Source organism: Calidris pugnax, unplaced genomic scaffold (genome assembly GCF_001431845.1).
Source record: "Calidris pugnax isolate Ruff unplaced genomic scaffold, ASM143184v1 scaffold133, whole genome shotgun sequence".
In the NCBI taxonomy this organism is placed as follows: domain Eukaryota; kingdom Metazoa; phylum Chordata; class Aves; order Charadriiformes; family Scolopacidae; genus Calidris; species Calidris pugnax.
Window position 1 is genome coordinate 4,878,656 of NW_015090977.1, and position 27,085 is coordinate 4,905,740.

The following is a 27,085-nucleotide window of genomic DNA, read 5'->3' on the forward strand; positions in this document are numbered from 1 at the left end:
TAAAATGGCAGTTATCGGTGAGAGAGATGAAGCTGGTCAATGAGGACAAAATTATGAAGATATTGGTAACTTACATTAGTAGCAAAAGAGAAAGACTCTTGAACAAAACACAGTAATTTACTGCATTAAAAAGGACAGAAGAATGTGGAAATATTACTTCAGAATACTTACTGCAGAATAAACTTTCCTGGCCATCTCTACAATACTTTTAATGATGTACTCCAAAACCACTTTGCTAACAAGGAAAATGCCAATGAATGTACCAATGGCCATGGCCAGCTTGGGCTAACAAGTTACCTTTGTTGAAGCCAAACAACCTCGGTTCCGTAATCTCTTCTAAAAAACAGATCTTGAGCAGCACTGGGTTAAATTTGCTTGCAAGGAACTGGGGATTTACTCTGAGCCAAGCAAGGCAAAAACTCAAAATGTAGAATGCCACGTACTAGACAAACATCCTGGTTGCCACACTACTGGCCATTGGGCATGGGCCAAATGCACAAATGAGAAGGTGTAAGGAGAGGGTGTGGTTCGGTTTTGTTTGTTTTTAGACATATATGGCTTATATCTATATGTGTATATATATTGCTATTTCTTTATAAGGTATTGCTATTGTGCCAATGAAGAAAAGTGAAAATATTTCATTTTGGAAAGTTCTGCAGAGTAAGAATTTTGCATTTCCTGCCCACTCAATGCATCAACTCTGGCTAATGACAGAGTGAAAAAACGATAGTTACAGCAGTTATGCTAGTTTCAGTAATGGTAGTTAATGGAAGTTATAATCAAAATACAAAATGTATTTTTTGCTGTTAGAATTAAACCTGAGTATTACTCCTATGGATGTTACGTAGGAATTCAAAGTAAGCTACAACCATAAAAAACCATCAGTGAATGTGTTTCAATGAACTACCAACACAACCAATCTTCTTGTCAAAACCACTATCTGCTAAGGAACATGAAGCCACTGAATTAAAATACTTCCCACAAAACGATCAGCCCTTAAGCTAATGTTTAGAGAAATACAGGGGAACATATTAATTCCATTCTCCATATCAGATTATTAATAGGTGACAAACCAGGAACTCATTATGGGAGTGAAAGAAGCCTACAAAGAGATAATCACATTTGTTGAATACTGAAGGATAAAGGCTGGATCAGGTCGGGCTGGCAGGGTCCTGGAAGCACCGATGACAGCAATAACTCCTACAGCTGTGTCAGAGCCATCTACAACGACTGACTCCGTCCTCCAGATGAGAAGAATGCCAGAGGTTGCAGAAGGTTATGCCTCTGCCACCTGCACTGAGAGCACTGAAATCCAAAAAATACTTTGAAATGCATTATTCTGTCATGTAGATTAAGTTCGTAATTTCTTTTCCCCAACTCCCTGTAACATTTGATTCTGGTTATGGAATGAGAAAACCCATTTGGGAGAAACCCAAAAAAAGAAATGAACATTTTAAATAAAAAACTAGGCATCAACAGGACAGCAACTGCAACAGTCTGAAAGCCAGTGTATGCAAAGTGATGAAGAAGAAGAAAAAGTCAGGTTTCTGAACGTATTTTCAATTATTACTGATTTAACTCCCCCCACAAGAATTTTCTTTTAAGTGCAAACACAGCTTTGATCAACCCTAAGCACCAGCTCTTATTTTTTGCCCCCCTTTGGTTAAACTGTATAAAAGCAAGCTGCACAACTCTGGATCTACTGTATTTATATTGTATCACTGCAATTATCTGATGAGACTTCTCTGAGATGATTTGTCTCTTTACAACAGTAATTTAATGGAGTCAAAATAACAGAATAAGCAGCAGAAAATAGAAGAACAGTGCAGAAATGGTAATTTTGCTATGGGAAGTTGGGACTTGCCATTTCAAATTAGTAGAAACTGTGAAGTGGGCATTACTGACAACGTGAATATAGTAATTGGGGTTGATTTCCTGGCACTTTGCCGAATCCTCTGACTAGCGCCTTGCGAGTTAATTATAGCTCTCTTAACAGAGAGGGGACACTTAGCAGTGACGCAGAGACACGATGAGCGCAAAGGCCTCCAGTGAAGCAACCTTGAAGCACTATGTGAGAGAGGCAAAAGAACTTTCCTGCTCAGCCCATTAAGGGAAATCCATATGGAAATTCAGAGTTAAAAGTGCAACAGGACGGTCAAGAACAACCGACTTGTTTGGCTTCTACAAGGAAACAAAAAGGAATCTGTTCAACCAAAGGGTCATCGTTTCATCCATTAAAACAAGTCACCTGTATCCAAACTTCAACAAGATTCTTATCACTAACCTTTGATTTTAACTAGTGGTATTTAATTAATTTGGCAGAACTACATAACTCCTTCTTGGGTGATAACTAGCTACCCTCTTGGGTTCTTCTGTAATCATTTCCTTTGATTAACTTTACTGTATTTACTCAAATTAACACATGTATTTCATACATGTTACAACAAATTAGAACAGGAGAATTAAAAAGCAGCCTGCCAATTTAAAAACTGTGCAAGTGGAACTTTTGAATTAAAGCAGACAGAGTTATTAGCTGATTATTATATGGAGAACGTTCAGAAGAAAGAACATGCCCTTTCCATTTTCATTTTGTATTACTAGTGATTACATGATATATCTTAAATTATAATTTGAGGTAAAACTATGATTAAAAATAATTTAAATATTGCACAACAAGTTAATTGCTCTGGAATTTCTTCATCTTTGTTCCTGTTCTTTGATTCAAAGATCCTACGTGCAGGGGATCTGCTCCGTGAGGCTCGCCCAAGGTGCAGGGGCCAGGACTTCCTCAAGCACGTCGCTTCGTGGTCTCTACCAGGGACAGATGGCGATGGGAAACCACCAGGTACCACTTTGACGTATCCCCCGTTTGTTGCAAAGCTTTACTGCATGCACTGAGGCAGAGATTTGTGGCAGTTCTCCCTTCCCACAAACCTTTTCAGTATTAGAAAGGAAAAACAGAACAAAGGAGCCAACCCTCTCCCCAGCCATCCAAATTGGGTAAAGTACAAGGAAGGAAAGGTGGAAACTAATATTGAAGTGCCTGATTTGTCATTGTCACAAACCAAAAGTGACTGCCTTAATCATAAGGCCTTGTGCTTCCAAGATTAGCATGTCCTTCCTAAAAAGTCTTCACAACATAAATTACAACTCGGGAGAACAAGCCGTCCATCTTACAGCCAGAATCTCTCTTTGCTTTGCAAGTGGAAAAGCTTTCACAACAGAAACTAATTCAGTAAACCAGTGTAAATCACTCGTGCAGGGCACAGATGGCTCTCGTTCAATTCCACAGCATCACGTAAGCAAAGGGATCCTGACCTGAATCCCCCTCGTTCCAGACAAGCGTTCAGGTTATTGACCCAGCCCTCATCTCCCATCATTTCCCTCCCCATTGTCTGGGAGCAACCATTCCCAGTTAAAACTTATCAGAACATCTTCCCATGAAAAGTCTAGTTTGATCAACTGGCATTTCAAGACAATTCTTTAATGAGAAACATTCCCAAATACCACTTCTTGGGGAATATTGCACTTCCAGCTTTGAGGCCAATAACAGGCTTACACATGATAAGATGGAGCTAAACCAGAATAAGGCAGTTGGTGAAATTTAAGAGTCCTGTTTGGACCTGCTCACTTCAGTCAATGAGAAAAGCAAGAACTTCAGGCAACTTTCTTTAGTTGGGGTCAAATTAGGGGAAAGGAGAAGCTGTGAGGTTGTCTGATTTTTTTCAATGCAACCCAAAGAATCAGTCTCCTCAGCTGAAAAAAAGAAGACTGAAGAGCAGACGGTGACTATGCCCATGCTGCACGGGGAGAAATCGTTACAGCACAGGAACTCTACTTACTTTTGTTAAATTTTTATAGGGAGTTTTATCCTGCAAGATCTGAGTCTTAAGAAACATGCTACACAAGAACATGCAAATAATCCCACATGAGGATTACTGATCAGTTTGCCAGTCTTTAAATAAAGAACTAATTTTTAAGCACAAAGAGAAATTAAATTGGATCAACTTAAAAACTATCCACAAGCAAAGTGATACAAATATGTGGCCAGGCAGGATGAGACCATCTCCTGTAGCAGCACTGCAGTTGGATCTGCTTAAACCAGCACAGAGATTCTACCCAGAGGTTTGTTTTTCCAGTTTTTCCTCTACTGTGCATTTTTACTTTGCTATTTTACATGGATTTAAGAGAACCAGCCAGAATAAGTACAAGCTGGAGTATATAAACTAACTTCTTGTATAAATAAGCTGCAAAAAATGACTCCGACTACCAACCTGACAAAAACAATACTAAAACTTTAACTATCTCCATGGAAAGAAAACACCACCATCAGTCCTGCCAACAAAAAAAAAAAAACAACCCTTGAGCTTTTAAATCTCTGGTAAGAATGAACAGATAAAGCTGTAAGAGAGTCCTGAAGACACCAGTCTGATCAGTCCTAATCACGAAACCAAAAGGTACAGGTTGAGGAAAGAGGTGTCAAAACGAAGAGAGATGTCGATGCAGAGTCTGTGGGCCAAGAGGAAGAGCTCCACTTCCCCGAGAACCAGATCATCTGTGCCCATCTGGTACTCAGAGCACTCCTCAAACTCATCATGATTTCTTAGAGAAGAAGGTATTATCTTGTCCCGCAAGCTATGGAAAATTACACATCCTTGTAGGTGAAATCTCTGCCTTCTAAAATCTCGCTGCTTTATACAGCATTCAACACTCCGACTTGATTGATAATGTACCAAGCTCCACTCTTTTTCAGGTTAAGGGTTAATTACCACAAAGAGATATCTCGATGGTCAGCAAATAAAAATGAAACTTTTATCCTAGAGGCATTTACAGTGTATATTTTCAATTACAGTGTTACTTGTAGACAGGCACTTAGAAAGTTAGGCTTGACACTTGCTACGACCTGTTTTTTCAAAGTGCCAGATGCCAGAACTAAACATGTGAAACTTTAGTTGGTAATAATTCTAATACTACAGTAAACACAGAAAATACCTTCAAAACAACACACAACTATTTCGCTGCCAATTCTTAATCTCTGGTAAGAATGAACAGATAAAGCTGTAAGAGAGTCCTGAAGACACCAGTCTGATCAGTCCTAATCACGAAACCAAAAGGTACAGGTTGAGGAAAGAGGTGTCAAAACGAAGAGAGATGTCGATGCAGAGTCTGTGGGCCAAGAGGAAGAGCTCCACTTCCCCGAGAACCAGATCATCTGTGCCCATCTGGTACTCAGAGCACTCCTCAAACTCATCATGATTTCTTAGAGAAGAAGGTATTATCTTGTCCCGCAAGCTATGGAAAATTACACATCCTTGTAGGTGAAATCTCTGCCTTCTAAAATCTCGCTGCTTTATACAGCATTCAACACTCCGACTTGATTGATAATGTACCAAGCTCCACTCTTTTTCAGGTTAAGGGTTAATTACCACAAAGAGATATCTCGATGGTCAGCAAATAAAAATGAAACTTTTATCCTAGAGGCATTTACAGTGTATATTTTCAATTACAGTGTTACTTGTAGACAGGCACTTAGAAAGTTAGGCTTGACACTTGCTACGACCTGTTTTTTCAAAGTGCCAGATGCCAGAACTAAACATGTGAAACTTTAGTTGGTAATAATTCTAATACTACAGTAAACACAGAAAATACCTTCAAAACAACACACAACTATTTCGCTGCCAATTCTTGTAACCCTCTCCCCTGCCACAAGTGTCCCAGACACCAGTGTTTCTGCGCAGCAAGTCCAGTATTGATTATGCTGCCGTCTCATCCTCCCTGCTCAATAATCACCCCTCCAGCTCCTGGGAAACATTTCTCTCTCACAGCAGAGAGGAAAGTTTTTTTCTGGGAATTCCTGCAGCCTCTGGCTTGGTTTCCTATATTGGCAGGTCCAACCTAAGGGCCAGAATAAACACAGAGTGTTCGCAAAGTGTTAAGTAGTCCCAGGAGGAGAATCTGTCCTGAAAATCTAAACAAGACTTTCACGATACAGACCCAGTCATTTCTTCCTCCGAAAGAAGGTGCCAAAGGACATGGTAGAGAGCCTTTTACTAGCATCAGTAAGGACTGATGGGAAACAAATTAAGGTAAGTGCATATGAATCTAAGATCCAGTTTTAACGTAAAAATCTAACAGTAAATACAAAGCAAACAATAAAATGGCAAACTTTGTACAACAAAATACCAAAAGCCTACAACTAGGGAGTTTCCTCAAAGTAATTAGGATGCTTTCCACAATCAAAAGAATTTCTACACCTAATATTTGTGGCAAATTCCAAATTCTTTAAGTTATCAATCCCTGGACTTTTGTTTTGAAGAAAGTAACTGATTCTGCGTGGAGAACAATCTCTGACTGTTAATGAACTTACCATGAACTACCTCTTAATTAGCTCCTGCATGAGAAATACACTAGAAAGGTGCAGCTCAAATTTTAAAAGCACAAAGATTTACTGATGGCAAGGACACAGATTTCCAACAATCTGTTCTCTCTGAAGAGTGTTTATCTGCAAAGGATTTTACAAATATTAAAGCAATACATACTCCTCTGTCACGTCGTATAGAAAACTCTGGCACGTGCCCACCGCTTGGGCAGAAGACGCAACGCTCCACAAGAGCCATCAGGAAAAGTCAAGTTACTCATACTGAAAAATGTATGGGTTTGTCACCTGAATATGTCACAAAAATGCAATTTTACACAGTCCAGCAATAAAAAAAATGAAAATATTAGAAAAATCTACGCTTTTCCCTGAAAATTTAAATGGAAGTTTCAGATCTCACTTTGACCTTTCTAAGTCTTTTCTTATAGGTCAAGAGTCTGTATTATACTGCGCCTCATTTCATTTTCTGTTTCTTTCACCTCTCATCTCCCTTTCTGCTCTTAAATACTAAAGAAATACTTAAAAACATCCTACGGCACGTCTACCATATCTGTACACAGTGTATTATCCCAACTAAAACAACTACAATACTTAAGAATTCTGGGAAACGATTTAAGATATTTTTAGAGTATTGATAAGTGAATAATCTTTGGATTAAAGAATTCCAATTAAGGAGCAATTGTTTTCCTTTCTGGGAATTTGCTGGTACCAGTCTAGGAACTCCACCCAGCAGCTTTGGGAGTTGTCTTTTCTTACTTAGTCATCCTGCTTTGGAAAGCCTCCAACCAAAGATCCCAACCTGCAAGACCCCGTTCGTAAAAAGAGAAATGTCATTATTTTATCCGCTAAGTATCTTTTTTTTTTAATCCACCCACTGATATTAAGGTTAATATTTCCCTTTTATCTAATAAAAGTCACTACAATTCTCAGAAATAGCTCTTTCTCACAGATTTAAATACTTTTCTCTTATTTTGGCTCCAGAATGTTAAGCTTGTAAAATGAACGTACTGAAGCCCAAACATGAAGGTTCTTTTTACTCAATCTTTCTTTAAACAAATACCGTTCTGCTGTTGGCACCACTTCTGCTTGTATATCACTATATAAAATCCACACTACAAATACAGATCTTTTTTTCCTAAGAAGGGAGGTGGCAAGTGGGAGCCACCATAATAGTAGCCACAAATATATCTACTTGCCATTTGGAAACAGTGTTTCACTGACATTTAGAAGCCAATCTTTTAGCTTTTAGAAACTGTCAACACAAGAGGAAAAAAAAGAAAACGTGTAAGTTTTACTAATAGACACTTCGATTTTATTGTGTCCAAGGGTCTTCAGTAATTGAATTAAAACCTAGTATGTTTCAAGCACAACAAATTTACAAGTTATGCCTTTATTATCTTCTATAGTCAAAAAATGTAGCTGTTGAATGTTCTGGACTTTAATTAATTCCATTAAATTCTGATTCCTGGCACAAATTGTAAAAGATCAGATTGAAGAATATAAAAGCATGGAACACACTAGGTTTTATATAATATATAAATTATAATGTATCTGACAACAGATAAACCTTTCCATAAGACTCGGTTATTGGAATACTAATTGCCAATTTTCCTACTCTGAGAGCAAGAAAAAGTCAGTACATTGGTAAAATGAAATTATCCGTTTCAATAAAAATACTTTATTTCTTAACAGCACAGATTTGGCAATAAGATTTTATATAACACCATTTACACCTGATTGTGTTTCACCTCCAATTTTTTTTTAATCCTGCAAGGTAAAAAGCAAATACTTACGAAAGGGGCCTGCAACTAGTGCCAAAGTTTCAATTATACACTTTCTTATTTGGCACCAACAAGTCCGGACTTGTGAGGCATTTTCTTCCTTCAAATCATCACGTTAAAGGAAGATAGAAACCTAGAGATACTATTAGCACTTAAGTATCTGTTTATTCTTGAATGCTGCAGATAATGCCGTATCTAAGCATTTTGCATTTCCTTGTACTCACAGGGAAAACCCCACACTTTTTCACCCTCTTTTACAGAACTGAAAATAGCACAAACAACAACAGTAGAACTATTAATTACTGAGAACAGTCAACTTGTGTTAAAATTTTAGCTTGTATTTTTCCAGGTTCCTCTTCCCTCTATGTTGTATAGGGTCATACGTACACACAAAGTAGTGGTACATTTCAAATGGCTACGTTCTAGAAGGATTGTGCAATTTAAAGGAGTATGTGCAGAAAATAGATTATGATGCCCCTAAACCTCACAAAATAACAACTTCCTCTCTTAATTGTATTCTGGAGCACGCAGGTATTTTTAAAAAAAAAATAATAAATTGAATTTGTCTAAGAATTTAATATGTGATCATCATCATAATAATAGAGACTTCTGGAAAAGTTGTCCAAGTTTTTCATCCCAGGTCCGTGACAAGACAATCTCTTTTTTAAGGTCACAAAAATGAACATATGATCAGATAAACAAAAGGTAACAAAACACTCATACTCACCAAAAGCTACTTTTGCTTCTGAACAGCAGTTCAACAACCTGCACTTTGCCAACGGATCTATCTCCCCAAATGACTTCTAATATTTCAAAAACTCACACGCAAAAATATGTTGCATCTCTTTCATCTTTATCAAAAAAAGAAAAAAAAAAAAAAGGCAGGCAGAAATCTTTTTTCCCATGCTCCAAAATTACACCAAATTGGAAGACAGAACAGCAACATTTAATTTGGGACCAGCAGCAGGTTTTAGGAGTCAAATACCCAATAAACCATACTATCTATACTTACCTGTTCAACCCAGTTAATGCTCATGTAAAAAATTCCTTATCAGATGCTATTTTCTAAGACTTATTTAACATGTATTCACACATCTAAAAATGTGCTAATGCTATTGTTGAGACACAGGATTTACTGGAAAAGCACATCCACCGTAGAGATGCTGGAGCACACTTGCTCTGAGACACCATTACCAGTTTCATCTATAAGCAGAACTACTTTTATGTGTGTACATACACATAAATATATATACACAACTGTACTCACATACGCAGAGCATCTGAGTGCCTTCTTGATAGCTCACAGTAAAGAATTTCAACAGAAATTTAAGTATACAATATGAATTCACAGATCACTTCTTTCCGTAATAAGTAATCTCGAAGGCTGGGGGTTCTTTTTGATCAAGATCAGCAAGTTGTACCCTCCCCAAAATATAGTGGGGAGCAACTTTAGGGTAAAAGCCTCCAGAGGTGCAGCTGAGCATCCAACAGCTGTTCCCCTGCCCACTCAACTCCTCACTCCTCGGTGCTGACCGAGAACCAGGACAGCTCTAGCACCAGTGAGCTGCAACTTTAAGTCTAAAAATACTCATTTTTTGGCAAAGACTCTCACTGTTCAGTAAAGCTTGTGCCACCATCCAGTGGGGAAGAAGCCCTCAAAGCATTAAGCTTGCTAATCTCCCGAGCAGAGGGAATTGCTATTAAAAATGCTATTTAGACAGACAGGCTTCTATGAAAGTCTGCTACACAGGCTCATCAAACTCATTAAAACTAGCTGTAAGTCCCAGGCTCGGGAGTGTAATCCCTTTAAGAAACCTGCAGAGTAGGCTAAGAGAATAAAGATATGGTAGTTACTGAACTGAAAGATGTATGAGCCCTGCTCAATCCAGCGCCAGCACAGGTAAAGAGCACACCATAGGGACGATGCTCTCAGGTATCACCACTAACAGGCTGTTTGTTGCACACCAGCTCCTTCCAACTCTTGAATTTACAAACACAACAGTGGAACAACCTCTTTGGAAACTACGCACAGACTTTTAGTCTTTTAGTTCAACAGCAGAAAGGATGTTGCCCCGCAGCAGCATCAACCCTTCAGCCTCTACCCCATGTGGAAACGCCTCCCCTTGTTGTCTGTATTACATCAAGATGTAAGTTCTCTTTGAGCTGCCATAGTGTAAAATTAGTGACCATCCTTAATGGACTAACAGAAGATGGCTCGAGTGTGCACCCCCCATTGGTGGGGTGAGCATTTGGATGGGCAAGGCGAGCGCTCACGGGATTCCACATTGCACAGCCTCGTAAAAAACCTCCCCAAGAGCTATAAAATGCTGAGCCAGGGCCTGAAACCTGACCTTAAACTTACATGCATGTATGTAAGGCAACCAGTAGAGCCCATTTCCAGGTTACTTGCTGCCAACAAAGCTGTCATGGCCCATGGAAAGACCAAAAAAAAAACCCCTCCAAGTGCTAAGGCTGCGAGGAGGCAATGGGCAACATCACAGGCATCTCATTACAGAGGTACAACAACAAATGCTGTCACTTGGAAAGGCTGCAAGATGCAGGAGTTGCAAAAAGTTGTCCTCCACAGAGGGGAGATGCTGCTGGGGAGGTGAAGGCACAGGGACGTTTCAGTCACTCCAGGTCCTGAACAGGGTGCGGGTCTGAGAACCGCTGTGTAAGCTGTACCCGCTCAGCTGATCATCGACCCAAAGACTGCAAGAAAAACCTGGATACCAGTTTTTTAGGTAAGTGTAACAGCATGTCCCTTCAAAATGCCATCAGGAGGCTGGATACGAATATTCCCAGTACAGTGACTGGACAAAATGTAAAACCATGAAATTAGAAGGCTCCCTACGGGGTCAAAGCAGTAAAACCAATTCTGATTGAGTTGCATTACCAGATATAAGCAGGATCTCAATAATTTACAGCCAGAAACAGCCTAAGTGTCCATTAGCATTAGTGTCTATGGATGTACACTTTCTTTTTTTCCACATTTTTAAGGCCTCTGAGACCACATCTGTGTCTCTGTCTTTCCCTCTTCCTGGCTCTCAAGAGCCATTGAAGTAAAACCCCTTCCCTTCACGCAGAAGAGGAGCCTCCCTCTCTGCATCCCCTACACCCCCAAACACGAAGCAAGGAAGAAGCCGAAATTATTTGATGTGAATCTGGACACAGCAAATGGTCCCTAATGGTATCTAGTACACAAAACTCAGGATAATTTTTAAGAAGTTATGAGGCCAGACATGATCCAAATTGCAGATGAAGACATCACAGCAGGATGTTCTTCAGATGTGTCGGTGGCTCTTAAGTTGAGGAAGAAAGGAGCTGGATTTTTATTTTTTAAATATAGTTGCTTTTCAGCATCAGCAATCTTGAAAAGGGCAAACCTGAGGCCAAACAAAAATGTAACATGAAGTACTAACAGAAGACAAAAAATAAGCTAGATCAATCATTACAGAGAACTCATGATATTAATGGTGTCTAAACCCCCATCAATGTGCTCTTGCCCTTTTTTCCTTCAGAAACCAGTACAGAGAAGCTAAACTCATTTGTGCCTCTTCCACTAATGAGCAGTGCACATCCCAATTTGATACCTCTTTTCTCCCAGAAATGATTACCTTAAGAGTTAGAACTAATTTGACAAAAATCTATTCTGCATGATCATCCACAGCTTCTGGAGGTTTAAAGAAACCATTGCAAGGTGTTTACTGACAGGCTGGAACTAACTGTCCATCCAGTCTCCACCAAAAATAGATAAGGAAGAATATTTGGGTAAAGGTTTGGATTTTTTTTTTTAAATAACTGCTTTACATTCAAGGTATCTGCATTTTCCTACGTATGCTTTTGAGAGGAGTCATGCAAAGTTGCCCCTCTTGCTCCCCTAGATTCCAGAAACTGAGGTATTTTCAGACTGTCCACTGAAATAAAAAAATAACCACAAAACAAAACTAGCACTGGGGTTGCAAGACCGTAGCGATGGTTTTTCTTGAGCTTGTCCCCCAGTTTTGGGGCAGACAGACCACCCCTGCACTGGTCCTAGCTCCCAACGGCAGAAGATGAAGGCATCATCCCCTTGGGATGAACTGGGACCATCTCCCTGTCTTTTCTTCTTCCCAGATGCCTCTTCCTTTTCCCCAATGCTTTCAAGTGAGCGAGGAAGTGGAGGGTAACAAGCTGCCAGCCACTTCTCCAGCTGACTAGCACCAGCCACCCAAGAGGTGGTTGCACGATTTTGTATATACAAAGCTTGTAAAGCACTTTAGGAAGCTGCGGGATGAAAAGGACTATATAAACGTAAGATATTATTATTATTAAACCAGTGATCTGACAAGAAGAGACAGCTTTTCAAATCCGTACAACAGCTCGAGCTGAAGAGATCAGGGAGTCCAATTTGAAAAAATAATAATTTGAAACGAATTTCAGGATTAGAAGTGGCAGCTCTTTTGTGGATTCTCCATGGCAGGTAAATTTAGTAGGCTACTTTAATTTTGCATCGTTTTAACTCCTGGCAATGTCCTGTGCATTGAATCTGACAGAGAGACAGAGTGTTTGAAGCTGTCGTGGCTACGTTTTAGTCTCCCAATTTTACAATCAGTGTTTGAATCTGCTGCTACAACTCCGGGTACAGAGATCAGAGGCTTATCAAAGAGGCATCCATTTCAAAGACAAGCAGCAGCTTTGACTTCATTCCTTCAATGCTTAAAATTCCTGAAAAAGCAGATGAGCATACCACAAAACAGGTCTGAAGGAATTCTCTCTATCGGCCGTAAACCTATTTCAGTATTAATTTTTTAAGGATCTATTTTGGTCTCATGTAAAATGAGTGTGTTTAGCAGAGATAATCCTCTCAACAGGTGAGCTTAATATATGCCTTTTCCTGTGACTCAAAGTACATTTTTAACTGGCTTATTGCTTTATCAAGCATTAATTGAAGAACTACTACAACCAGTTACCTGATTTTATTTTTTTTTTTTGGACTGTTTTCCCTTTCCTAACAAAGCAGCACTTCATTTCTTTATTGCTGCCCTTATTTTACCTGCACAGATGAACCAAGGGCGCTGCGGGCAGCGATGTGTGTTGTCTGCAGTACAATGCCATGGCTTAAAGCTCTATCTCGGCTGCACTGGGCTGCTGCTCACATTCAATTCCATTTTAAGCCGAGTTTCAGCATTCACACGATGGGCACTATTACCCATCTCATCAGCATCCCCTCCCATCCAGCCCGGACAGACCCTGCTCCCACTGGTCACCCACTGCTCTGCACTGGGAAGGACCCCGCAGAGGGCACAGCTCGACGAGAGGAGCAGAGCAGCACGGGGAGAAACCCTGCCATAAGGGAGTTAACTTTTACTGCTGCCAATGCTTCCTTTTAATCTAGAAATGGGTTTTGACTGTATTCTCCAACATGGAAGAGAAATGCCCTTCAAGAAATCTAAGTATTTTTCTTGCTTCTCAGCAACGTAGCACAAAAACTGCCCACGCGCCGCCTGCCCATCGAGACCTTCAGCCACTCACAAGAACCAAACGCCCCCTTGAATTTTGCTAGAAAGCAAGAGGGGATGGCTATGGAGCACCAAAGGGCTCACTCACCAAAGGGACACTGCCGAGCCTGGGAAGGCTCTGCAAGGCCTGAGCAGGGAGCAATGGAGAGCTTTACAAGACAGTCAAGTGATTTTGGCATTCTGATGGGCACCACGGTGATGCGGGAGAACCCAGCTCCTGCCGAGGGGGTGCAGATGATTACAGCCCCAAGCCCACCTCTACCTTCTGGCTTTCACCCCAAACCTCCTGCATCTTATTTGCCCACCCCAGTTCTTCAGCTGCAGGAGTTAGAGGCAAAGGGGATAATCAGCAACAAGTTAATTTGTCTCATTAAGCCTTTGGAGGTCTGGCAACTCCAACTGGTGACACGGCACGGTCCCTGATGCCGTGCTCAGCCTGGCAGCTTGGGAGGAAGCCACACGCTCCCGAGCCCAGGGCAGCAGCCAGGGAGCACACGAAGCCAGACTGGGAACCCACGGCCAGACCAGCAAAAGCTACTCTGCAGGTGCAGACGTGCCCCAAAGTGCGGGGTGAGAGCGGAAGAGTTCAGCTCTTGGGTGCTCAAATCACTTCTGACAAACAGGACTGAGAAGGCTTAACGCGTTCGAGCGTTTTTTTAAAAAAGCACTCCCAGCACTATCTTGCACTAAATGAAAGCTTCGGTTTAAAATGAGCTTTTAAAACTCCAGAATGTTTACAAGTCCCTCTCCTCACAGAACAGCTCATTTATCAGCATTCAGGCTCTACGCAGGAATTTCTTTTGTGATATCCTGCCCATTAAAAGGTCCCCGCTGCCCCCCCCCAACTCTCAGACAAACTGATGAACCCAACACACACTTCAGAACCCTTCACAGCACCGTTATTTACCCAGAAGGAAACAAAACACAAAGAAAACCACAGCAGAAGTTTTCACAAGATGCGATGATGTTGTATCTACATCAGCCAATGCAACAAACCTGGTGGCTTTTGTTTATGAACCGAAGCAGGTGATGTTTTTCGTTGCTTCCTGTGTTTCAGAGAAAAAGATACAAAATAGCTTTTAGGCAGAAACAAAACAGTTTTTAGGCAGAAAGGCACGTGCGGGTCCTTAACAACTTTAGAAGTAATAATCAGGGAGGTGATCCTCCAAATATATAGGTCTGTCAGGGTGAGCACCTACAACCAGCTCAGCACACCCATAAAGCTCATTTCCAACCCACTGGACCAGTCAGCCCCATCTTCATCCCTGAGCATCGGTCTAGCGCTGCAGTTCCCCATAAAAACTTTCTTTTTAGTAAGTAGGGTTAAAAAAAACAAAAAAAACACAACACAGAAATATAGGCATAAATAAGCATTAGTGCTTTCAAAACCTGTGAAACCACAATTTTATGGTTTTAAACAGAGACAAGGTGGGATTGTGAATGGTAGCAATGTATTTCAGATGAAAGCTTTCACGCAGATGAGAAATAGTTACAGGAGTTGGAACCTGAGTAACTACAGTTGCATTAAATTATTCCATCTGCAAGTCCATTAAAAATTGTTAATGGTTTTGTATGGCTTTTATATTTATTGGGTGGGTTTATTCCTATGTGAGTCATACATATTTATTACCAGGGTCCAGATAATGGTTATTAATAAAACTTCTTTTATTTGCATACTGTCTTGATGCTGGCTTAAATATTTACAACTTGACTATAAAATAAAAGAATGCTCCAAAATTATAAATAGTCCTAGGGATGCAGCACAACTTTACTTCTGATACTTTATTACTTTTTTTGGTGTTCTGTTTTTTCAAAAACGGCAAAAAACCAACCTGGTAAACCTATTTCTTTTTTCAAGTCTAAAAAGCACTAATTCTTTCAAAGCTTTAAAGCACAATTTGTGTTGAGGAAGTAAGAGGAGATCCAAAGCTAAGGCAAGCTAGTTTTTATAATTAAGAAAATACATGTATTTCTACACATAATTATGAACAGTAACAAAAGCTCAGTATTAAAATAGGTCCACTGAATCCCTGGAATTGTGCCTGCCAACTAAAACACCTACTATGAATTTAGTAATGGGTTATGCAAACATAAATTACAGGGCCAGACATTTTAAAAGGAAAAAAAAGTTGATTTATTGTCACACTGGAGACACGGCAGGATAGAAGCACAATTTCATTTTTCCATATATTCATCAACACTGCAGATGTGTTAATGCAAAAAGAATTCTAAAATAAAAACGACTCTCAACTGCTCTAATTCTCACATGTCACTTAATTTACCTAAAAATGATTACCAGGAAGCTTTTTTATTTTGTTTTAAGCAACATACTAAAGATTTTGTGAAGAAAATGGGTTTCAAGAGCATTTTACAAACATTTCTCTCCCTAATCATTTTCCTCAAGACTTCATCCACCATTGACCATAAAAGAACAGTCCTGCAGAAAGTTGGGGTGTTTATCTGGTTGGTTTTTTTTTTTTAACTGAAAAAGCTTACAACTACAGTCCCTAACCCAGTCACTTTGTTTATGAGCATTTTCACTCAACATATTAATCGTTTCTGCTCTTGTTTCAAGCAGATCCAACTTTTCACTTATCCACTGTCAGAGCAATGAAAAGAGTCTCTCGTAACTGGCAACTATTATTAAAAGAGTTATTCATGACAACATAATAATTTTAATGAGAACAACATGTTCCTTTAATTACACCTGAATGACTTTGAGGTGGTCCAGCAGATGAACTGAGGTAGGTTTACAGCATATTCGCTCACAAAGTAAAAAGGAAAAGTACTAATTGAAGATGTTTTAATTATTTCTTCTTTTGGTTAACACACATAGGAAGGAAGAGCAAGTTACCTTGCTGGCCTATTATTTTTATAAGCTGGATCACAAAAATAAGTCAAAACTATTTTTCAAATGGCTCAAAACAAATTTAGGAACTGAACTTCAGAATTGCTTTGAGACTACTCAGTCTTATTTTTGTGTGATCTATCTCTAGATTCCCAGTTTTACACTTACCTTTGTAAGCACCACAACACAGAAGGTAGGAATGGCTGGTTAATTGTTGGCACCACAGTGAGAAAAATCTCAGCTACGAAACTGAAATATTTTCCCTTAAGAACCAGCCAATAATGCATTCAGTAAATGGTGTTATTTGCCTTAATGCACACTGATTTAAACTACTACCGTTTTCCAGGAGGAAGGATGACAAATGCCCTGTAAGACCCAGGTTTTTCCTTCAAGTTTTGACCTTGAAAACGTTCTCCCTTTTTAGAGCTGCCTCCCCTGCCCCGGCCGCCGGCTCTGGCCGCCTTCCAAATGGGTCAACGCTGGAAAGTTCAAGCGAAGGCAAGTACAACTTGAGCAAAACAAACTATTTGCCTTGCACTGCTTCCTTCTTAGTGACAGGAGAAATTCGTAGTAGCATCAAATGTTTAACAAGAGGGATTAATCTGTAAATATTTGCTTACAAGTATGTCCCTTTGTAAACCACAGTAATACCAAAAATATCCCCTATTCTCCTTTCCTGCAGTGGAAATACAGCACCCTTGACATGACTGAAATCTAATCCCTGCAACTGATGTTGCTAGAAGAAAAATGCATTCTTCAACTGTCAAGCATGTTCAACCAGAAAAATGCTTAAATGGAATAAATCTAAATTACTAGGAGCATGTGACTTCAGAGTAATTAATTTCTTCAACTACTGTAACATGCTCAGTTGAATCACATGTGTCTCCCTCTTGAATATTTTTGGAACTCTTGAATAAAGTAATCACCCATGTATTTTCAGCTTGATAAAAAGACTTTTGAGGTAAATGTGTTGCAGAAAATTGACTTAAGGATATTCTTAAAGAAAACTGCAACAGGGACAGTAATGCAGTGTCCTAGATCATGTCGCTTCAGAAAAATGCTTCCAAATTAAACTTCTCTGCATAGTAACATATGATGCACAGTCATTACTTCTGCAGGGCAAGGCAATTATTTTCCTAGATTTCAGACCTTTACAAATGCTGTCGTACAGCAACACAGTTCCCTGTGAAACCCTACACACCAATAATCCCCAAAATATGGCCTCATTTTTGTACAAGGACCTTCTCAAGTCCCGTTACCTCCTAACAAATGCTCCAGGTTCTGCAGCCCAGCTCCAGCCTTTGCTGCCATCTCTTCCCTGCTGAGAAAAGCAAAATTCCTTGTTTTTTGGAAAACAAACCAGAATCAAAGTTTTACTGAACCCAGGATGTCAGTTCAATCAACAAAACATCCCAGTGCTCAGGGGAGGGGGAGGAATATTCACCGCTATATTGCACCACGGGGAAATTGGGTGATTTAGGCCAAGATAAAGGCTTATGTGTTAAAAAAGGTTTGTTCCTGGCTTGGATTTGCTGTTCCTCAACGCACTGAGCTCCAGCAGGAACCACCATGAGCATCAGGTAAAGTCTGCACAGCAAAGAGCAGGGGAGACGCCATCTGACAGAGAGGTGGCTTCTCTTTTTGTGGGCGATGAAGACATTTATTTTTTTTAAAATTAATAATGTCTAGCAATTATTGTGGTGAGAACAGTCAACACACAGAAAAAAGAAGGTCATTTTTGAGAATTCTAGAAAAATACAACTGTGAACTATAAATTATTTTAGTGTTCCCTTAGTTCCAATAAAGTGAAAAGGCAGCAAGAGACCATAATATAGAAAAACATGTCAGAAACACTGATGTTTTTCCTACTAACAATTAGAATATGCTAAAGTCAACTATGCATTAAATAATGACAATAAAATTATTGAGAAGTCATGAATCGGGGACCTCCAGGATAAGGTTTGATCTGATTTAACCTGACTCCACAAGACTAAATTTTCGATTCCATTTTAAGACATGGAGCTCTATTATATTATTTTTTTCTGCAAAAAGTCACATAATAATAATGTACTACTTCGTTTAGCTTTTGAAAATAACAAGCCCATGTAGTAAAAATTACCATAAACAGCATTTACCTCGCAAACAGAACCTTTTCAGAAAATGTTAGTATTCAATAAAACCAGTGAAAGGGAGAGCATGGCAACTAAAGTGATTATGCTAAAGGAGAGGTATTAATCTGTGCTTCAAACTTGCAAGATAAGTCGTACTTCTCTCTTCTTATAATTTGGTTTTTCATGGAAGGAAATGGTGATGTTTTAACTCAATAAGGAGAGTATCCTATGTATTTAGCATTTCACTAAGGTTTTAAATATATCAAGATTCTTAAAGATATGAAACTATTTTATAATAGTATTAAACAAACATTGATAATTGCATTTGAGCTATAGAAATTAAGAGAAAAAATATTTTTTAACGAACTGCTTAACAAAAATATCTCAAAATCTCCTTTTCAAAGTCATGGGAAGAGAGAAGAAAGGGAAAACTTAAGTAGCGTTTCTCTTTCTCATCTTTTTCCTGAAATATTTTTTAAGTCAGGAAATACACAGAAAGGTGGAATTTTTTCATTCCCTACCATGCACTGAGACATTTACTATTTACAAACTGTATTACTGCATTTAGTTGCATTATGCTAACTGAAGTTTACATAAACATATCATGCATGTTCCTGCACAGGCAGGACCCAAAATTAACAAGATCCCCACATGTTCCTGGCAAAGGAGAGGAAGGAAGAGCCACACACTGTGTGCTGTTGGGCACACTGGGAAAGCGAATTTGAAAAAAAAAAAAAAAAAATTAGAAGAAAAAGGGAGTAGAAGAACCCAGCTCTAGATGGCAGCAAATCAGTATTCACCCCTGTGTACACAGACACTGAGAGCATCAACTGTTTCCAAAGGAACCGTATATTTTCAGTAGTTTTTCTAGGCATGTTATTATTTTCACTTTGTTACACAGGTCAGTCCAAAGCTGACAGTTCAAAGTTGTTAGGAATCAACCACAATTCACTACCAACAATTAGAAAAATACGCCTCATTTCAAGGCCTAATTCGACCAGCAGAATTAATATTCATTTTTTTTTAAGCTTGATTTGATTAGCTTTTGCTGTAGAGACTGGATAATTCAATAGAATGATCCAGAAACACTAGAGACTAAGAATTTAAGAATTTTAAATTTGAAAAAATCGACCTCTTGCATAATAACTGTTCATTTCCTTTAATTAGTTATGGCTGGCAACAACAGTGGTTTGGGTTGGTTTTTTTTCCTTAAAAAAGTGCATCACCCTCATATGTAATGTCATGAATGAAACTATTACTTTTGTTACAAAAAATCCTACAGACTCATCTTTCTTTCTCTTTTGCAGCAGTGTCCGAGCAGGACAGGGATGACAATGACAGCTGAGGTAAGGAGGGCAGCAATGAAAGCTGGTTTTACATGGGGCAGGTAACGTCACTCATTAGAGACCAACCAAGGCAGCACAGAACCACTGATGTAAAGCGATGTATAGAGTGTAAATACATGGGAAGTGGCTGTACTGACTCCTCTTAAACACTCAGGGAACTCACACCCCAGCGCAGCACCGGATGGTCCTCGGTGCCAGCATCGCTGTCACACCACACAACTTGTATTTATTTATAAAAGTGCTCGGGGTCAGCAGGCAGCCACATCCTTTCAGTCAGTGTTAAGATACACTTTTCATGTGCTCATTCGTTTTGTTGTCTGGCACCTTCCAATATTCCATTTTCCAGAGCATTTTAAAGCTGTTTATTGGAGAACATACTTATGCTGCCTTTGTCTAGGTTTAAAGGTTCCCCCACACCCTTCCATAACTCTGCCAATCCAATCTTTAACCTACTTTACAAAATACAGATGTCAATTCGAGCATTTAAAGGTAATCTTGACTTCCTAAATCTCAGCAATAGGGTACATCTGCAACCCAGAAACACTAAAGGGCAACAACGGTGAGGAACGATCAGTCCAACTTACCATCAGGAAAAAACCCAAACAGTGCCCAAAGTACAAGCTCACAGGGTAAGCGCCTGTGTCCTAATATATGTTTTATGCACATCTGCATTTATAGAGCTCATGCTCCCACATTAGAAAACTAGAAAACTAGTATCTTATTTAATTTCCCAAGGGCAGCCAGCCCGGGGCTCTCCATTAGGTATTTTGTCTCGTGCTCAGTTTAATGGCCCTTGTTTCAGGTGAGCCTGGTGACAACCCACACGGCTCAGCAAGGATCCAGTTCACACAGCTAAATCACCAAGGAAAGCAATGGAGAGTTACTGGTTAAACTGGCTTAAGTATTATTGTCTTCCCCCTCCGTCAGTATTTAACAGTTACATATTACTTATTTACAAAGTCTAGGCTTACTCAGTTATTTCTTTTCTGACATTTTTCACTCCTGTTATACACTAGCTTAAAAGTTTGCACGACTGGAAGCATTAGATAAGATTTTCAATGTTTAGAACAGAAACAGGTAAATAAAAGCAGTTACTCAACTAGGAATCTGGGTAGAGACAAAGGCAAAGTTACCAACATTACGAAGCATCTCCACTTTGTGTCAAAAATTAACCTGTGCAACTTTTAAAGGCTAAAAAAAAAAAAAATACATTCTCAAAAGAATTCATTCTAACATTTGCTTATTCACCCTGGCATTGGCATATGAGGACACGATGAATTAGACCAAGAATTTCACCAAGGTTAAAATGCCCCAAAAGTATCACAGTTAGTCACAACAGTTCAGGAATTATCACTGTAAGAAAATAATCATCTGATGCAGGGTGGCAATTCACATGATATATTTTGAGATGTCTTCCAAGTAACAGTCATGTAAAATTGATGTTTCAAGTAATCTCCTGCCCAGTCTCAGCCTTCTGCCGTGGCTGCTCAGGATGAAACAAACTGAGCCTGAAAATACCCCAAAACATCTATGAGCAGCGGGTCTGATGTGACCTCTTAAAAGGCATGAAGAGGCAAAAAGTATTTTTGCAATAACAGGAATTAAGAACCCTTTGTAAAAGTTTCTGCATGTAACAACCACCACTGAATTTTCTGTTCTCATAAGGTTCCCAAACATGAGATGCTTTGTCCCAGAGTTGTCTCCCAATATGCCAAGTCAGAAATAGTATTTTAACATTTTTAAATACAAAAAGCCCAAGAGTCACTCCCATAAACACAAAAATACTATATCTTTTTTGCAGCAATTTGATAATTTACAAGGCAGGCAGAATTGACCCAAATAGATCTGTCACAGTTTTTAAAGCAAAAAGAAACAGAAGTATAAATATCCTCAACTTCGCTAGTAATTTTTTCAAACCCTTCTCTGCTAGGCGGGAGATTGCTTGCAGCAGGGATTATGGAAAGTCTGGAGGACAGCAATGGATAGGAAAGTCAAGGCAATCGACACTTGTCTCCTGATTTATGGTGAGACTGGCTGCGGCAGCGGAAAAGAGATGCTGGAACCGGCTGAACCGCTACTGCCCTGAGAGGGATGCATGCAGAGTGAGAGAGAAAATGGAAAGTAGAATTCTGAAACAAATTGTTACACTTAACAATTCCATCTTTGTGGGTTTGGGATTTTTTTTATACCAAGAAAGTTGTTACTTCATCGTGGAAATTTAAATTAAGCTGTACACTGGGTAATTTATCTGGAGAACGGTTCTGCAGGCAAGCTGGTTTTCTACTACAGAACTCTTTTTTGTTATTAAAAAGGGCATGTTTGTTGTTTTAGTAACATAAATGTATCAGTCTGCAAATGCCAGTGGCTCACTGTGTGTCTCCTGCCCACCTCAAGGATGCTTTCACTATATGGGGTAGGTTTTCAGACGAGGCTGCAGTTTTGGAAATAATCAGGTCGAGTAATTAATAATCCTGCCTGCTAATTTTCAACTGTCTTCCAAAACTGAGCTTTGAGAAGCATGCACAGACTTCCCTTCTTTTGGGGAGTGAAGGTGGGTTTTTTCCCTACAGTAACATTCTGCTTCATGAAAACAGAATTGGCCAAGAGAAGTCATGCTGAAGCAAACCTGGGAGCACACAATCAGCTCAGAGCTGGCAGCTGGAGCCAGATTTCCTTGTAGGAAAAAAAAGGAAGGTAGCAGGAAACTCAAATAAGTCTCATAGAACGAATTTAAGCTTCTAGCAAACAATTTAAGAATGTGGCTCCAGAAGCCTATCTATTTTCTGGATTTTGTATGACTTCCTATATGCTCTCCATTTTTCACTTTTCTCCTTTGTCCCCTTCGTCCCCACAGTTTATTCTCTTCTGCAAAGGGAATCAACTCACTTCTCACTCTCTCAGAGCTCTGAGATTCTTCTGTTCCTTTTAAAAAAGTTCTGTTCTTTTGAAGCTGCAGTCCCCAAATTTTCCTCTTTTTCATACACACAGAACTAGTTTCTACCCCACAAAGCCTCCTCAGGGCACGAATTAAACCTCTCCCTTCCTCATAAGTCATTCCTGCTCCAACATTCCCTCTCCCATCTCTGGGGCCAGCTCCTCCAGCATCTCTCCCCCTGCACCAGTGGGAAGCAAAGCAGCATCTGCTACTTGAGAAGCAGCAATGAGGGTTGGAAGAGCTGCCTCCTGCTTCTCTCCCAGGAAGGTCCTTGGAAGGAACTGATACTCGTATTATCAGCTATCTGGAATGGGCTTGGGAAGCCTAGAACATTCCTGGATGAACAGTTTCCTGGCAATCATCAAGGGGGAACCCCCCCACAAACCAACAAAAAGCACTCTACGTATTGCTGTGCATTCATTACAGTTAATAAAATCACTTTATTGCAACTCTAACCACTCCATATGTATTTTTTATACAATTAGGCATTACATGTGCAGACACACACGCTGCACAAGTTAACATGAGCCTGGAAGAGTTCAAATACTCCCAGCTTCCTACACCCAATATTCACCTTCCCGAGGTCTGCCGAGCATCGGTCCCGACACCTTTCACACACCAGCTGCTGCGCGAGAGGCACATCCTCCAAGTGGAGATTTCTAAAGAGCTCAGCACTGACCTTGTTGCATTTCCAGCAAAATCAACAGCAAAACTTAATTTGATTTTTGATGGAAAAATGAGCATCTTTGAAGTTACGCCCTTGATACAGATTTATTTAGGCAGTGAAATGTCACTTTCTACATCCAAGTGCTAAGAGAGTTTGGATTAGCAAAGAACTTTTTTTCTTTTCTATTTTTTTTTTTTTTTTTTAATTCACCAGGTTTCACAGGATTACAAAACTTGGAGCCAGCCTGTTTGGAGGCTGGTGTTCATACCTCCTCTACAAACATCAATTCATATTTCATTACTTACAGAAGGCAAAAGCTGCCTGATGAGAAAGCCACCAAAGATAAGTAGCCTTACTTTGGATGGTGGGGTTAGCAATGCATACAAGAAAATCATGGAAACAAACCATTAAGAAAAAAAACAGTAGGCCTAATGCCATACGCTGCTGCGAGACACTCAACAGACTGGAACTGGGATTCTCCTTACCTCTGGAGTGTTCTTCTTGAACTCGCGACTTTGCTCAATAAGTTTTTTCCGAGACTGCTCACTTTCATCTTGCCGGTTAGCCAATATTGTTGCTGTGGCATCGAGCTCTCTCTGTCAATAAAAACAAAACAAAACAACAAAAAAAAAGGAGCTATCGTTAGAGCTCTGTTCCTTACAGAAGTAAAACCAAAAGCTCCTACATATATCATGCCATTTGGAATATCGGGACGGTTGGACTACAGAGCAGTACAGAACAAGGCATCAAGCTTCCAGAAATCGGACCCCCCTGAATAACAGCAAATCAAGTTCTACAACGATTTTGAGTCCATCTTGCAACCAAAACATCACTTTTTCTCACAAGTGTTCATGGCTTTACTGCAACATTACACAGGACAGCAGCAGCGACACGCACACACACCTCCTCATAACTCCCCAAATCCAATGAAGTTTACACATCTGGGACATGTTCAAGCCAGGTTTATTTTCACTGCCTCCTATTTGAGTTACTCTATGAAAAGAAATTATGATTACCTCAAATACTGGTTAACTTTATATTTCAGCTATTGCCCAGCTTGGTCCATGTGCATTATCCCCATCCCAGTTTCTTACTCGGGGCTGTGCTCCCAAATATCACCTGAACAGATTGAACGGGTCACTTATCAGTGCGTAAACCAACAAAACTCAATCTTCCGTGTCAGCTTATTCCTTTTCTGCAATAATTCCACATAGCATGAAAAACATAAAGGCTAAACCCTCCACTCAGCTATGTACATCATTCCCCAAGCCACTTGGAGTTATAACCAAGAATTCGTAAGAGGAATTTGGCACTGTTTCCCCCCCTGACTAATTTGAAAGGAGAAAAACCTGGCTATGAGAGAAAAGTTGATGAAAAGTGAGAACAAGAAGATATAAAGCAGGTCTCCTCTGCAGCTACCTTCATCACATCACCCTGCCAACGTGCCTCCCGCTGGCAGCCAAAAACCCCAGTATTTTCCACCAGAAAACCTGCCACGCCATTGGCATTTGTTCCTAACTCAACAACTTGTGACGGACCAGACCAATAAAACCAAGCCTGGGACCTCCTGTTGGTTTTAATCCCAGGTCCCCAGTAGTTGGTCAAGCCACTGGCCAAGTCATCTCTTGCCACCACCACACACAAAACCACAGATTCGGTTACTACTGGATGGTTAGCGTCAAAACTTGAGTATGCATCGGGTCATATATACTTCCTCGTGGAAGCAGGCACCCAGTATGGGGAAACAAACTGGGAAAACAAAAGATGTGCCTCTGCCCATCTTTGCAGAGGATTTAGAAATAGCAACAGGGAGCAGGTACCGACAGGACACCCGCAGGAACCCTGTTCAGCAAGTTTAAAAAAAGAACGTACACAACCGGCAGATAAAAAGTAAAAGGCAGTTCAGCTCCTCATTTTTTTTTCTGAATTCTCTATGAAAAAGCCTAAATTCCAAATTCTTAGTTGCATTTTTGTATGGGTAAAGCCTGTAACTCTGAAGGACTGGATGGATGTGTGTGTGTTTTATGTGACTCCACAGTTTGACCTCTGGAGGGAAAAAAAAAGCCTTCTGCAGTTACCAACTCAAAAGGATCAGTACTTTTTTCCCCCCCTTTAGGTTTATCAACACAAAACTAAGAGACTTTTTTTTTTTTCCTAATATATATATGGACCACAGTTATCTAAATCCTTGGAAATAAGCTAAACATGACAAATAGATTTAAAGCCAGGCAGCATGCTGGAGCCAGTGACCTAAATATTGTCACTGTAGTGCTTAAAAAACCCTCTATTTCTGACTTGGAGGAAAAAAACAGGGCAATATGTCCACCAGATCTTGGTTTGGAATTCTGTAACATATGTGAAATCTATTGCAGAAAAGTGGGAAATACTTAACAGTTGGATAAACCACATTTGAAATTCATCCCAGCTAAGTTTATGCAAGAAAAAAGAGCAACAGAAACCAATGTGGTTAAGCAGTACTATAAAGAGCAATATAACGGCTAAGCAGAAGGCTTTTAAAAAATATAAACAATCTGGTACGGCCAGCAACTTGGAAAACTATATTTAAAAAGGAAGCACACATTTAAAGCAAAGCAAAGCAAACACAAATCATGAAGTAAGAGGGAATTTCAGCCGACCAAAGAATCAACTGCTTTGTTTTACAATATAGAGCGCTAGCAAGCAACTTCAGCCCCGGGAAAGCAGACGTTTAAAGACCTATGAAGACAAGTAAGAAAGAGAAGAACGGGCTAAAAAATAAATCATATTTCATATTTTGTGCTATTATGAAGAGAGGAGTCAGGTAGCAAATGAAGAATAACCTTCTCGCCCTCACTGCTTGATTGATACCGGTGCCGCGATGGATTTACCACCGGCACCTTCCCGTTACGTTCAGAATTCCTTCGGGGACAGGCCTGACAATTTCTCATGGCAAAACATTTCCTTACGTGACATCTCCGGTACAGACACCGCCAAGGAGAAATGCCAGCACACAACTACACGGAACTGTTTGACATGTGGGCTGAAGGCCACGGGCTCAGGATCTTGCCCAGCATTTACTTACAGCAGATACAGTAAGATGCAATTCCAGCTGAGGAACAGTAGCTATCCAGCCCCGTACACAACATCTGATGCAAAATGAGATACTAAGCCTTCAAGGTATGTCATAGTTAATAAGCCCCAAATCAAAATAATTTGAAAAATCGCTGATTTCTTCTTCCTTACTTGTTCTTAACCAGGTATAATGCAAATTGCATTTATTTAAACATATAGGATTACAACCCACCCAAGCATTATTGGCAGATTTTTCATACTTTTGTGACTGAATCTCATCAGATACCCCAATTTTGTAAAAATTCAATGTGGCCAATGCATTATTTCTGCAAGCAAGCACGCATTATGGGGTAAGTGGTATTAAGTTTGAGATCTCAAAGCTGACCAGTGCAGAACACATAAAGGCACGCTCTTCCCAAGCATTGCCACCACCCTCTAAGTGGGTGTTGAGTAAAAGGAGATGTAACGC

At 39.9% G+C, this 27,085-nt stretch overlaps 1 protein-coding gene across 1 annotated transcript in view; it reads right to left on the reverse strand.

Annotated features, from left to right (window-relative positions):
* CUX1 (cut-like homeobox 1) overlaps positions 1-26,492 on the reverse strand; it is a 206,544-nt gene extending 180,052 nt beyond the window's left edge. The window contains exons 1-2 of the mRNA XM_014953031.1: positions 26,385-26,492; positions 24,051-24,161 (exon numbers count right to left, since the gene is read on the reverse strand). Coding sequence (XP_014808517.1) covers positions 24,051-24,161; positions 26,385-26,492 — 219 coding nt within the window. The remainder of the gene's footprint in view (positions 1-24,050; positions 24,162-26,384) is intronic.
* Positions 26,493-27,085: the final 593 nt, after the last annotated feature.